Source organism: Sinocyclocheilus rhinocerous, unplaced genomic scaffold, assembly GCF_001515625.1.
Source record: "Sinocyclocheilus rhinocerous isolate Xijiao unplaced genomic scaffold, SAMN03320098_v1.1 scaffold952, whole genome shotgun sequence".
NCBI lineage: Eukaryota > Metazoa > Chordata > Actinopteri > Cypriniformes > Cyprinidae > Sinocyclocheilus > Sinocyclocheilus rhinocerous.
This window is the reverse complement of record NW_015641498.1, coordinates 333,566-347,979: the sequence shown is the minus strand read 5'-3', so window position 1 is coordinate 347,979 and position 14,414 is coordinate 333,566. Positions and strand designations below refer to the sequence as shown.

The window sequence follows — 14,414 nt, the reverse complement described above, 5'->3', positions numbered from 1 at the left end:
AATAGTAAAAAAAAAACAGTATCTTTACAAGATAAATATTGTGTAACCGAAATTTTTTTTTTTTTTAATGTTTCATGAAAAATATAAGTAGGTAAATATTGTTTTTTATTGTTATAATGCAAACAAACGAACAATTCAACGAGTGCCTTTGGTAGAATAAAAATGACTTTCACAAAAAATCTGATATATATCATGATCATCATCATACCTAAATACTGTCAAAACACTATCAAATATCAAGAATATCAAAAATTTCAAGAAATTCAGCTATGGCGTTCAGCACTATTCAACAGTGTAAGTTTCTGTACCTTGAGTGTAGGCAGACTGTAATCATTGGTCAGTTCTTGTGCCTGATCGTCAGAAAGATGCTCCACCCCTAGACCGAGACCAAGCTCTCTGATTGGCACGGTGGACACGTAGTTGGTGACATTGTCAATCTCCGAGTTCAGCGGAAATGTAAAACACAGTCAAGGACTTGACCAAGTGAATAAAATGTTCCGAAATCATATTGTAAAAGCTGTTGATCACAAATGATGCTGTTGGATCAGGATATGACTTGAGCATGACGCATGTGGCAAGGCGAGAGGCTCGGAATGCGCAGCGAAGACTCTGATAGGCCACCTTCCGTAGACCAATCAGCTGCTGGCTGCGAAGCTGCCCCGCCCTGTTAAAGGGACAGGCGGCACTCACCCTGTCGAGTAAACTTGACAAGTGAAATGTGATCCAACTGTGCAGACGTCCGAGAACCATCAGGGCAGACACACATCACAAACAACACATAATACTACAAGACTAAAGCCCCATTCACACCAAGAACGATATCGTCTGTTTATTCTAAGCACATGCTCATCTGCCGCTTTAAAATCTCCAGCTCGTTACAGCAGGATGGATTCTGATTGGCTGTCAATGTTTGTATCGTTCATCAGCTGGAAATAATCGTTCTGGAAGTGATTCCAACGATATCGTTTCTCTGTGCCTTTATTGTTATTGTTGTGGTATGGACTCTGCTATTCTTTAATACTGAGAACGATTTTTAGAACTATATCTTTATCGTTATCTTTATAGTTATCGTCCTTGGTGTGAACGGGCCTTAACACTATGTAACAACGTAACACAGAACACAAAAATAACAAATAATGACAAACTAAAACACTAGTTCAAAAGTTTGGTCAGTAAGATTTTTTTAAATGTATTTTGAAAGAATAATATCGTGAAATGTTATCATAATTTAAAATAAAAATGTTTCTATTTGAATATATATTTAAAATGTAATTTATTCCTGTGATTGGAGAAGCTAAAGTTTCAGCTTTTCGTCTTCAGTGTCACATGATCCTTCAGAAATCATTCTAATATGCTGCTCAAGAAACATTTCTGATTGTTATCGACGTTGAAAACACTTGTGCTGCTCATGCTACACTATTTCAAAAAATTTAGAACAGCATTGATTTGAAATAGATTTTTTTTGTAACAGTGTAGAAATCTTTACTGCCACTTTTTATCAATTTAATGCATGCTTGCTAGACAAAAGACTGAATTTCTTTAAAGTAATAAATCACGAACGGCAATATTACTAATAATAATTACACTTATTATATCTAGTGAAAGACAAATTACACTCAACATGCACACCACAGAGCACACAAACCTCATAGACATATAACTAAATTATTAAATCTATATCTAAACACATACACAAATACACATAACAGGTATTCATTTATATAGAGGACATGAGCCCATGCCAGTAACTCGCATGCATTATACTTTTTTTTTTATTTATTTTACTTATATTTGTAAACAACAAAAAAAGAAAGTATGCTACATGTTTATATAGCATGCCACGTTAGTAGTCCTGCAGTTTAACAGCTCAAAATGACTAATTCTAAATACTGAAAATTTGAAGCGATTCAAGCTCATATTTCCACTCAAAATGAGGAACATTTAAAACTGTGAGTCGTGCAAAATTGAGCCGCTTCTCCAAATCACCAGAAATAATAACACATTTGGAAAAAAAAGGCACCAATTAAGTCAAATAATCCACATATCATTCCAAACAGGAATACAGTTAAAAAAATCCTAAAATTTAAAGATGAGGTGTGTAATATTTTGTTGAAATGTTAAAATACTTTCTCCTATCCATCCCATATTCATGTCCAGACTCTAAAGTTGACTATAAATATGCCATTCATAAGGTGACGTTAACCAGCATTTTGCTCAGCTGGTTTGAGCGACTATAAACAGGAGTGTTTAGGAAACCTGTCTGAAAAAGAGTTACTCAGTTGCACAGAAAGAACACACTTCAGCTTTAAACAACTGCAAAACTGTCTAGTACAAAACGGACGCAGAAATAATCACTGATTTTCATGCAGAAAACAAAATCTCACAAAAATGAAAAACACTGCAACTAGTCAAATTTCATAAATAATGCTCATTTCCGCCATGAAGTAAAAATATTAAAAAGGTAATTACAACTCTTGACGACATCTCAAAATTGCGAGTTTTTCATCTCACAATTTTGACTTTTTTCCTCATAGTTCCAAGTTTATATGTTGTAAACTCGTAATTGAGAGTTTATATCTCGCAATTTAATTTTTTTCTCAGAATTCGGAGTTCATATTTCACAATTTCGACCTTTTTCCCAGAATGTAAGTTTATATCTCACAACTAGTTTTACATTTCACAATTCGGACTTTCTCATAATTATATGAGTGTACATCTAGTAGTCGCATGTTGTAAAATCACAATTCTGAGACAAAAAGTCAGAACAGTGATTTTGGGGGGGGGGCAGTCAAACGCTGAAAAAAAAATTTAAATCAGAATTCTGAGAAAAACTGAAAATTGTGAGATGTAACCTCAGAAATCTGAGGGAAAAAAGTCAGAATTTTGGGATGTAAACTAGCAATTACAAGTTTATAACTGACAACTGTCAGACATAATCTTGAAATTCTAAGAAAAAATTTTATTGTAAGATATAAACTGACAGTTGTGAGAAAAAAAGGTCAGAATGAGATATAAAGTTGCAATTACCTTTTCTATATTTTATATTTTCTAATTCTGTGTCGGAAATAAACCACATAAACAAACATAAAATAAGATGCAGAGGTGGACAAAGTACACAATTCCATTACTTGAGTGAAAGTACAGATTACTGCTGGTCAAATATTACTCCATTACAAGTGAAAGTTGTAAAGACAGATTTTTACTTAAGTAATAGTACAGAAGTACTTGCTTTTAAAAGTACCAAAAGTAAATTTCCTTTTTTAAGTCAGTGCAGTTTAATTATTGTTGTACGCAATACTTGCAATACCTTATACCTCTGAAGAAACTTAAAATACATTACGTCTACTGAATACACTGACTAGCTTGTAGTATCTTTGGAATAAAGAGCTTTTAGAGCGTTAAAAACCTATAGAAACGAAACAAGCGAGTTAACCGAAAGTGTTAACTCATCCACATTTAAACCGAGCAGACAGTGAAACTGCTGTAAATACAGACTGATAAGAAGAAAAAAAATCAAACCTGCTTTAAAACCCAGCAACACAACTGTAGCTGTATAACTTTACAACAGCAACACTGCTTATCAAAAAAGCAAAACAGCAACAGATTTATTTGACATCAAAACAAACATTTCAAAAATGCCCTCTAATCGCTCTCGCGGTACTTTAATGTCATACACAGAACGATCTGCTTCAAGTCAAACACCTACTGAGTTTTGTTAGAAGATGCAAAACAGTTCTTTTGTGGCTTTATAGGTAATATTTTCGTTTACACAATTTTGCAAAATTAGACAATATTGTGTCTAATATATATCACAATATTAACTTCTTATTGAATTGTTGTAAATAAATATCACGGTTACACTTTATTTTATGGTGTCCTTGTTACGGTGTAATCAGAATGAGCTTTAGAATGAGCTTTATTGCCAAGTATGTTTACACATACGAGGAATTTGTTTTCGTGACAGAAGCTTCCACAGTGTAACAGAATGACAGTGACAGAACAAAAAACACAGATAATAAAATCCAATATATTACTGTCTCTGGTGGGACATGTGATGTGCTGTCTGTATTTTGGCAGTTCACGGGAGAGATTTGCTTTATTAAAGTCCCCGAGAATGATTAAAACAGAGTCCGGGTGTTGTTGTTCTGTGTCTGTGATCAATTATTCATTAATTATACATTTAAGTACTGAGTAATATTAATTAACTACTTGTACTTACTATATGGTTAGGATTAGGGTTTGGGTTAGGGTTACTTAAATTATGCATCATTTATTGTTGTTATAATAGTAAGTACATGTAACGTGTAACAAGGACACCTTCAAATAAAGTGTTACCAATATCACATTTGCAACTGGCCAGTGTTCAAAAAATGCGGGGAAATCACTTCATGTAGCCCTACAAGAGAAATTAATAGAAACGACTTTCTACTTCGAGGACCTTGATAGAAATGTAGTGGAGTGAAAAGTATTAAATTTGTCTTTAAAATGTAATGAAGTTAAAGTCATAAGTTTTCAGAAAAAACAATACTCAAGTAAATGTTCTTCATTACTGTCCACCTCTGATAAGATGTGACTAACTAAAGTGGTTGGGGTCTGTGTGTGTGTGCTTATGTGGTTCATGAGGACACAAATTTGTATAATGACATGGGTATGACAGAGGTATAACACGGTGAAGGTGGTTTATGAGGACACTACCTATGTCCCTGTAATTTAAAAGGCTTAAAAAAACTAACTAAATGGTGTTTTTTGAAAATCTAAAAATGCACAAAGTTTCATGTGAGGGGTAGGTTTAAGTGTAGGGCGATAGAAAATACAGTTTGTACAGTATAAAAACCATTACGCCTATGGAGAGTCCCCGTAAACCACCAATACCAACACGTGTGTGTGTGTGATGACACTTACAGGGTGAAACCTCGTGAGATGACTTCTGTCTCCTGTATGAGTCGCAGTGACTTGCGAGAGAGACTGGTCAGCGCTCGGCTGTTGTTCACCAAACCCTCCAGCTGGACGGCCAGAGACTGAACGCGCCGCTGTAGAACGGCCTTACGCCACAGAGACAGACCACGACACGCACACGTAACACACACCAGGACAATGCACAGCCACAGAGCCTGCTCGTGGTCAGGGTACGAAAAACACACGCCGAGCAAGACAGCTAGCAGCCCGACCAAAACAGACACATCCCTGTAACACAGAAACACATCAGTAACATATCAAGCTGATAGCGTTAAAGGGTTAGTTCACCCCAAAATGAACATTCTGTCATTAATTACTCCCCCTCATGTCGTTCCAAACCCGTAAGACCTTTGTTCATCTTCGAAACACAAATTAAGATATTTTTGATGAAATCTGAGAGCTCTCTGACCCTGCATAAACAGCAACACAACTGAAATGATCCCAGGTCCAGAAACGTAGTAAGGATATATAATAGTCCATGTGACATCAGTGGCTCAACCGCAATTTTACGAAGCTACGAGAATACTTTTTGTGTGCAAAGAAAACAAAAATAACTTTATTCAACAAGTCTTCTCCTCCAAATCACATCTGCAGCGGTGCGCCGCCATTGTGGAGAGAGTATCACAACGCATGCGCTTGCTTCTGCTTCATGTAAACGTAAACGTTAACGTTTACATGATGCGGAAGCAAGCGTATGCATCGTGATACTCTCACGCCGCTGCAGACAGGATAAGGAGGATTAGAATTGTTGAATAAAGTCGTTATTTTTGTTTTCTTTGCGCACAAAAAACATTCTCGTAGCTTCGTAAAATTATGATTGAACCCCTGATGTCACATGGACTATTTTAACGATTCAATTAAATTAAATTTAAATGAAATTTATTAAATTTATGCATTTAGCAGACGCGTTTATCCAAAGCGACTTACAGTGCATTCAGGCTATACATTTTTTACCAGTATGTAACGATGTCCTCCTTGCTACGTTTCTAGACCTGGGAACATTTCAGTTGTGTTTCTGTATAAAAAAACTTCAATAGCATTTTTAAAAGCCTTTGTCAGTTGCTTTATTTGACAATTCAGTAAAACTTGCCAAATACATTTACAATTATTTTAAATTAAATATATACGTTTAACAACGTAGTTAAACAAATATTAAATTTTCTATATTTAACAACAGCGTTATATTTAATAGTTTTATACTTAATTTTAAATAAACTGTTCAAGCGCCTTTTCTTTTATTATTTTAATTTATTCACATTAGCATTTTTCACCCATAAAACATATTTAGAAACATTTTTTTTTTTTCAGCTGCAAATAGTTCATTTTTGAATGTTCAAAAATAAAGGATTACCACCCCTACCAAATACTTTTGTTCACTAGCCGTCAATCTTAACATACGACAATTTTATTTATGAAAACAGACGGTGTTAATTATTAATACAATATAGTACAGTGATTTTCAAGTTAAAATTGTGAATTGTGCACAACAGTGACTGTTAAATATGTATTTTAGGTATGGGACCTGCATATTTAGAGTTTGGGTATTTCCACTAGAATTTGGGATAGTTTAATAATTGGTCAAACTGAGCTCATTTTGATTGGCCAATGGGCTGCTTTTCTAAAGCAGATCTGGCAACCCTGCACACCACCAAACAACTATTGTCCCCTTAAATATTTATGTGATTATGCATATTTTATACATGACCGAAATCCAGCTGTATGTTGAGCTTCACTCTCACCAGCTGCTGCTCCTGCCAGCGGGTGGCGCTGTCTCGACGCAGAGGATTCAGACTGCACAGAGCATCAACCAGCCTCCAAACACCACCCTTCTGCAAAATCACACAAATTAAAGATCACTCATCAGAGCAAGTCAAGTAACTGAAGACCGAATAAGTGTTAATATGCGAATTTGGGCAGTCATATTTCAATGACCTAATGGTTGTCATGGCATAGAAAAGACAATTTCTAAATTCTGTGTGGATGGGAGAAAAAGCAAACTCATCTTGCACTCAACTTTTTTTTAAATCCAACAAATAAATAAATAAATATGATGTCCTGCCTTTGTCGAAAAACTACCTGCCACTAACTAGCAATAACATCACTGTGAAAACTGCACTAATCTAAAAAATTTATGGGGTATTTAAAACTGGGGTACATTACTAACAAAATGTAGTCCGTTACTGATGCCAAATGAAAAAAATAGTTGTTAATAATGTAATCCATTACATCACACATTTTAGGTAATATAATAAGACTACTTTTTTGATTGACTACTTTTAGATCTTAGTACCAGATCAAAATTTCTATTTCTTTTGAACTTGCAACCCATAGCAATACCCTAGCAACCAGCCCGGGTACCCTAGCAACCTCCCTAGCAAATACCCCAAGTACCCTAGCAACTGCATAGCAACACCCTAGCAACCACACCAGGTACCCTAACAACCACCCCAAGTACCCTAGCAACCACATAGCAACACCCTAGCAATAACGATTCAATTAAATTAAATTTAAATGAAATTTATTAAATTTATGCATTTAGCAGACGCGTTTATCCAAAGCGACTTACAGTGCATTCAGGCTATACATTTTTTACCAGTATGTAACGATGTCCTCCTTGCTACGTTTCTAGACCTGGGAACATTTCAGTTGTGTTTCTGTCTATGGAGAATCAGAAAGCTCTCGGATTTCATCAAAAATATCTTAATTTGTGTTCCGAAGATGAATGAAGGTCTTGCGGGTTTGGAACGATATGAAGGCGAGTAATTAATGACAGAATTTTTGTTTTTGGGTGAACTATCCCTTAAAGGTTTTTTTGTTGGTATTGATGTAAGTGTGTACCGTATAGAGGGTGGCGAGAGGTAGCGTGGCGCTGGCACAGAAATGCTGGCACTGGGGCAGACGGTATCAGTGGAGCCCAGAGAGAGCACGCTCGGATCCAAGAGCTCGATCAGCTCAACATCCTCCTGCAACAGCACATCCTGAGATAACAGACAGCGCAGGGAATACTGGCGGAAGGCAGCGTCCTGCGGGAAAACAAACACAGTTGATTACAATCTTTCTGTGGCAGCAAATCAATCTAATTATCGGATCATTCCACTGCCTTGCAGCAATAATGGGTTTCTGTACTGTAATGCACGACAGGATCTTGGTCTCTGGATCTCAGTTTTATCAAATTGATTTTGAAATAAAGTGATTAGTATCAGTTAGATTAAGCAAACTCTATGGAGATGGGATCAGTTATTATGTTATGTGAAAAAAGGCAAGTAAAACCAAAAAATAAATAATTTTTAACAAAACTCAGTTTATACAGAAATCAGCTTTAACTGAGAAATTTGTTTTGAAAATTTCTTTATTTGGCATTTAAATTTAAAATCACTTATAAAAAAATTAACATACCAGATCAAAATTTCTATTTCTTTTGAACTTGCAACCCATAGCAATACCCTAGCAACCAGCCCGGGTACCCTAGCAACCTCCCTAGCAAATACCCCAAGTACCCTAGCAACTGCATAGCAACACCCTAGCAACCACACCAGGTACCCTAACAACCACCCCAAGTACCCTAGCAACCACATAGCAACACCCTAGCAACCAAATTTCTAAGCCATATGAACTCATTTAAGCTTCTATTGTATCTAATATTTCTAATCTATCTATCTATCACTCTTTCTATAACTATCTTTATCTACCTCTTTCTATATCTACCCATCTTTCTATACCTATCGGTCTATCTATCTATCTATCCATCTACATGTATCTATCTATCTATCTATCTATCTGACTGTATTGCCTTCAAAACATTTAAGCTTTAAAACTACTTTAAACTTCAAACTGTTTCAGACTGAAAACCGTCAAACTATTAAAACAATTTTTAAAACTTTAAAAAAATTTTTGGTCAGGCTTTTTCAAGCCAACTTAAAGTTTGTCTTGACAAACTTTTTTATCTAGTTTGTTTATCACATTGATTTTAATAGGATAATCTTAGTACCATATCAAAAGATTTCTATTTCTTTTGAACTTTCCATTTATCAAAGAATCCTGAGAAAATTCATCATGGTATCATGGTTTCCACAAAAATATTAAGCACAACCATTGTAAACATGGATAATATTAAGAAATGTTTCTTGAGCAGCAAATCAGCATATTAGAATGATTTCTGAAGGATCATGTGACAGTAAAGACTAGAGTAATTTAGTAACAGTAATACTATTTCACAATATTACTGTTTTTACTGTATTTTTGATCCAATAAATGTAGCCTTGAAGAGTGTCTTTCATTTACAGCTTTATTAAAAGTATCGGATGCTGGTATGTTTATTATGTCCTCTTGAGTAGCAGTCCACAGACCGATTATTGATTCCTGTCTGGGTCATGAACACACAAACCACATTGTCTGTGGTTTTTACCATTTTAGCCTACATACTAAACATCCTCTGAAACGAAGAAAGATAATGGAAATACAAAACATTTAAAGAAATAAACTTCAGATTCGATATCTTGAAATGCCAGAACAAATCAGAAAGAAAGTGACTATAGTTTTGGGAAAGTATAATGTGCATTCCTCCTCACACACTGAGGAGGTTCTGCCTGTTTTGTCTTCTTTTCTTTCTTCATGTCTTTAGTATTCCGTTGCTGTAGGACTCACATTCTAGATGCTTTGAGTGTGTGTCAGACAACTAAAGAACAGAAAGAGAAAGACTGTCTGTGTGTGAGAGAGAGACACATCGTAGACTGGGAACACAAACAAGGACAGCCTGAACTGTGTAAACTAAACACAATAATGATGTTCAACGTGGAAACATTCCAAATAAATTCTAAAATAAAGTATAGACGCGCACACACACACAAACAATATTTTGCTCTGCCAAAAGGAATGAGCTCTATTTACACACTGAGTGGAATTACAGCACATTCCCAAAAGAGACTGGAAAATTCTACAGTCATTCATCACTTCCTGTTTCTGAGGTGACCATGAAACCGGCCTTCACAATTTCACACTGGTGACTATTGTAACAGGAGCCAATTGTAACACTTTTTTCCAATTACAAATAATTTGGAGTGATAATACTTATTCAGCACATGCTTTGTTTGTTCTTTAAAGGAACACTCCACTATTTTTGAAAATAGGCTCATTTTCCAACACCCCTAAAGTTAAACAGTTGAGTTTTACCGTTTTCGAATCCATTCAGCCGATCTCCGGGTTTGGCGGTAGCACTTTTAGCTGTAGCTTAGCATAGATCATTGATTCTGATTAGACCGTTAGCATCTCGCTCAAAAATGACCAAAGAGTTTCTATATTTTTCCTATTTAAAACTTGACTCTTCTGTAGTTTGAAGCTCGTGATTATGGTAAGGGGCGTTACATTTCCGACAGGTGCTTGTGGTGTTCGGCCAATCACAATGCACTGGTTCAGCTGGCCAATCAGAGCAGACTGCACTTGTCTGAAGGAGGGACTTTGTAGAAAACGAAGCGTTTGAGAGAGGCGGGGCATAGAGGACCTACAATAATGTACAGTATTTGAAAAATAATGTGTTTTTTGAACATTAAAGCATGTCAACATATTCTGTTACACCAAATACACAAAATAATGATCTTTAAAAAAGCATCATATGACCCCTTTAAAGATGTCTCTTCTGCTCACCAAGCCTGCATTTATTTGATCCAAAATACAGCCAAAGCAGTAATATTTTTACTATTTAAAATAACTTGTTTTCTATTTGAATACATTTTAAAATCTAATTTATTTGTGATCAAACCTAAATGTTTAGCATCATTACTCCAGTCACATGATCCTTATGAAATCATTCTAATATTCTGATTTGCTGCTCAAAAAACATTTATTATTATTATTATTATTATTAAAAACAGCGGAGTCGTTTTTTCAGGTTTCTTTGATGAATAGAAAGTTCAGAAGAACAGCATTTATCTGAAATAGAAATCTTTTGTAACATTATAAATGTCTTTATCATCACTTTTGATCAATTAAAGCATCCTTGCTAAACAAAAGTACTAATTTATATAATTTCTTTTCAACTTTAATTTCTAAAGAATTCTTAAAAAAAAAACATTAAAATTCTTACTGTTCAAAAACTTTTGACTGATAGTGTATAAATAATGACAAAATGAATATTTCGCATTGGATCCGTCTGATTCTAATTTGACCTTTCAATGTGTGTTTCAAAAGCTGCTGGTTACAAAACACCATTCAGATTAGCATTTAATCCGCTTCTGTTCATTCAAGCAGCACAGCTCAAGTTTACAAAAATTTAGTTTTTCCAAGGATTAAGATCTTTCATTAAACACTATACAAAACTGAGGTTGCTGTACGGTAAGCGTATTGAAAAGGTAAGTGCTGACGCTCACTCTGTGAGAAGGGAGGATATCCTGAGGAAACCGTGCCTCCTCTCCACCAGCGCTTGGCTCCTCCTCCTGAGAAATGGGAGAACATGCCTCAAAATCTGTGTGTCCTAGATCCTGCAAGTACTGGAACAGCGGAGAGTTCTGGAGGGGCCAAAGAGACACAACTCGAAATAAACATGGGTCAGTGACAAATGAGGATATCCAAGATGACGGAAAGGAAAAAATGATTTAAAATCGAAGTTCTTATGGAATCTAATATTTATTTAGGTTTAATAGGGTTTTTTTTTTTAAAGAAAGAAAGAATGTCAAGTGGTGCAACCACCAAGCAAAAAGTAATAACATTACATCCTGAATATGCAAATGTACCATTTTTTTTCAAAAAAGTTTTAAAACACATTTTTTAGTGAATGAATATCATAAGGTTTTGTTGAGATTTTTCTATTCGACTGCCTGAACTAACCTTACCATGTCATAAAAAGGTACAATAATATGAATTTTAAAAATTATATTATATTATATTATGTTGGCTATAACACACTGACTGATCCGACAAAATGTTTTCTATATTTTTGTTTTATATCATGCCCCACCTAAATAAATAAATTAATATTAATTCCTGCAAAACACTAATATTTTAAAACAAAACTTCTCCACTATTTATTTATTTGTTTGTTTGTTTGTTTAAAATAATGCCAAAAAATATTTTTATTCAAGGAACTTCAGAGCTAGGGACAATTGTGCCATCCTGACATTTTTTACAATATATCAAATACCAAACTAAATAATAATAATAATAATAATAATAATAATATTATATATATATATATATATATATATACACACACACACAAATTACAAAAAAATCAAATGTGTTAAAATCAGATGTGTAATTTCCTTAGGTGTAATTATTGCACTGTAATACAAGTTACAGAATGTATAAAAAAAATATGTTTTCTGTTTGTCAAGTCATTGACCTACATGCATTTTAACACATTTGATTTCAGCATAGGTTTTCGATTCACATTTGCCATCCAAAGCAGCAGCCATTCTTTTAATGGAGAAAGGAGAAAGGAAAGAAACACACACACACACAGAAAAAATATAATTTGATGAACAAGTGAGTGAAAGTAATATGGAGAGGAAGGGAGGAGAGAAAAAGAGGGGTCATGATTCCGATATCTCTCTCAGGAAAGGGCTGTGCTCTCTCTTTCTCTGAGGAAAAACACTACAAACAACATCCTTTCCTGCCTTTTTCCTCCCTTACCTCTCGCGTGTCCCTCACTCTTGTCTTGGATCTTCTCAAACGCACCATCGCTCAACAGAGGAAGTAGATCCGACACTCTTAAAGCTCCCAATTCCCAAGCAGAGATCCAGAATCACAGGCGCATATCCACTGCTTACCATTGCCACTGGATTTGAGTTGCTAAAGAGGTTTATAATTCTCATATTCTTATTAGGGCAAATCCTGCATTGAGGTTTTGCCTGCTGCCACCCGTCGCGAACTTTGGATCTTTTTGCTCTAAAGCTCATTTGCAGTGAGAGGAATCGGTTGGCGTGTGTTTATTGATGTGAGAGAGCTGCTAAACTGGCCTGCGGCGAAAGACCTGATTTTAGGTCACCGAATGAGAGCAAACTGAATCCAACTGTTTTTGTTTTGAAGTCTGGATTGTACGTGGCGATATAGAGCATTGTAAAAGCATGTCAAAAATCTGACCAGCACAACATATGCCAACAACTGACCAAATACACAAATCTGACCAAATACACATTTCGATCATTTCTGAGTCTGACCAATGAATTTTCTTGTGTTTGTGATTATTTTTAGTAGATTATTTTTTTAATAGAGACATTTTCTAGCCAATTAAATGAATCATAACTAGAAACACACTATATTCCCTGTAAAAAAAAATTATATTCACTATTAGATGTATTTAATCATTTACCTCTTTTTATTTATTTTCTGTTATTATCAGGATTTTTCATTCAAGCCCTGACAAAATATAAAACCAGACAAACATGAGAAATGAAGGGACATTTTTAAAATTTCATAAAACTATTCATTTTCACAACCATATGCAGTGAGTGGCATTAAAACTTGTAGTGAGAAGACTGATAAGTCACATTGAGATATATACACACATATATATATATTAGGGCTGCACGATAAATCGCATGCGATATTTAACGCGCATCTTGTCAGAAAGCCGGTTCTGTAATCAGCGGTAAATCTCCATCACGTGCGGGCTTTCACATTGAGCAGCATTAACTACACAGAGCCGTTGTTCACTGACGAGCTGCGGTAAAAATCACATGAATATGCTGTTTGGCCGATGCGTTCGAGGCGGGACTTTTATTTTGACAGCGATGAGAACGGCAGCGCCTGAGCACACAAGTGCTCACATTCTCCCTCTTGTTCGTCATCGTTAACAGTTCTGTCTAATACGGATAGAAGTCTATCTAATAATCAGATAGAACTGTTAAATAAAGGAATTAAAATGTATACTATGTATTATATTATTAGTAATAGAAATGCAAACATAATACTTTCTCATTTGCCGTGAGCATTCAGCAAATACGCATTTATATCATATAAACAAATCTTTGAATGAATAATGAACATTTAATTTCACAAACTTAGTCGGATCCAGTTGTGAGATCTTGTGAAGTGTGCATTTGTATCCTGCATGATCAGCATTCAGCAAATACGCATTTATATCATATAAACAAATCTTTGAATGAATAATGAACATTTAATTTCACAAACTTAGTCGGATCCAGTTGTGAGATCTTGTGAAGTGTGCATTTGTATCCTGCATGATCACGTGTTCTCTGCGTGACGGTCAATCCGTGTGAATTGAATGCGGACAGGTGGAGATTTCAGCTTCACTGGAGACGCACGATCATAAACTCGTGATTTCAAATGATGCTGCACTTTATGCATTTGCACACTGTCATATTCATGTCATTTTCACTGTGTGCTGTATGTAAAATGAGTGTTACCTTGGCTTTATTTGAAAAAATATGATTCCCAATGCACACAAACTTCCCAGAATACTGAGTGCCCTGTTGTTTACAGTGTTTACTTCCTTTTTAATTATA

General features: G+C 35.1%; 1 protein-coding gene across 1 annotated transcript in view; it reads right to left on the bottom strand.

Annotated features, from left to right (window-relative positions):
• LOC107755144 (vezatin-like) overlaps positions 1-12,874 on the bottom strand; it is a 24,417-nt gene extending 11,543 nt beyond the window's left edge. The window contains exons 1-6 of the mRNA XM_016571847.1: positions 12,580-12,874; positions 11,319-11,456; positions 7,795-7,979; positions 4,903-5,184; positions 554-691; positions 309-456 (exon numbers count right to left, since the gene is read on the bottom strand). Coding sequence (XP_016427333.1) covers positions 309-456; positions 554-691; positions 4,903-5,184; positions 7,795-7,979; positions 11,319-11,456; positions 12,580-12,627 — 939 coding nt within the window. The 5' untranslated portion in view covers positions 12,628-12,874. The remainder of the gene's footprint in view (positions 1-308; positions 457-553; positions 692-4,902; positions 5,185-7,794; positions 7,980-11,318; positions 11,457-12,579) is intronic.
• Positions 12,875-14,414: the final 1,540 nt, after the last annotated feature.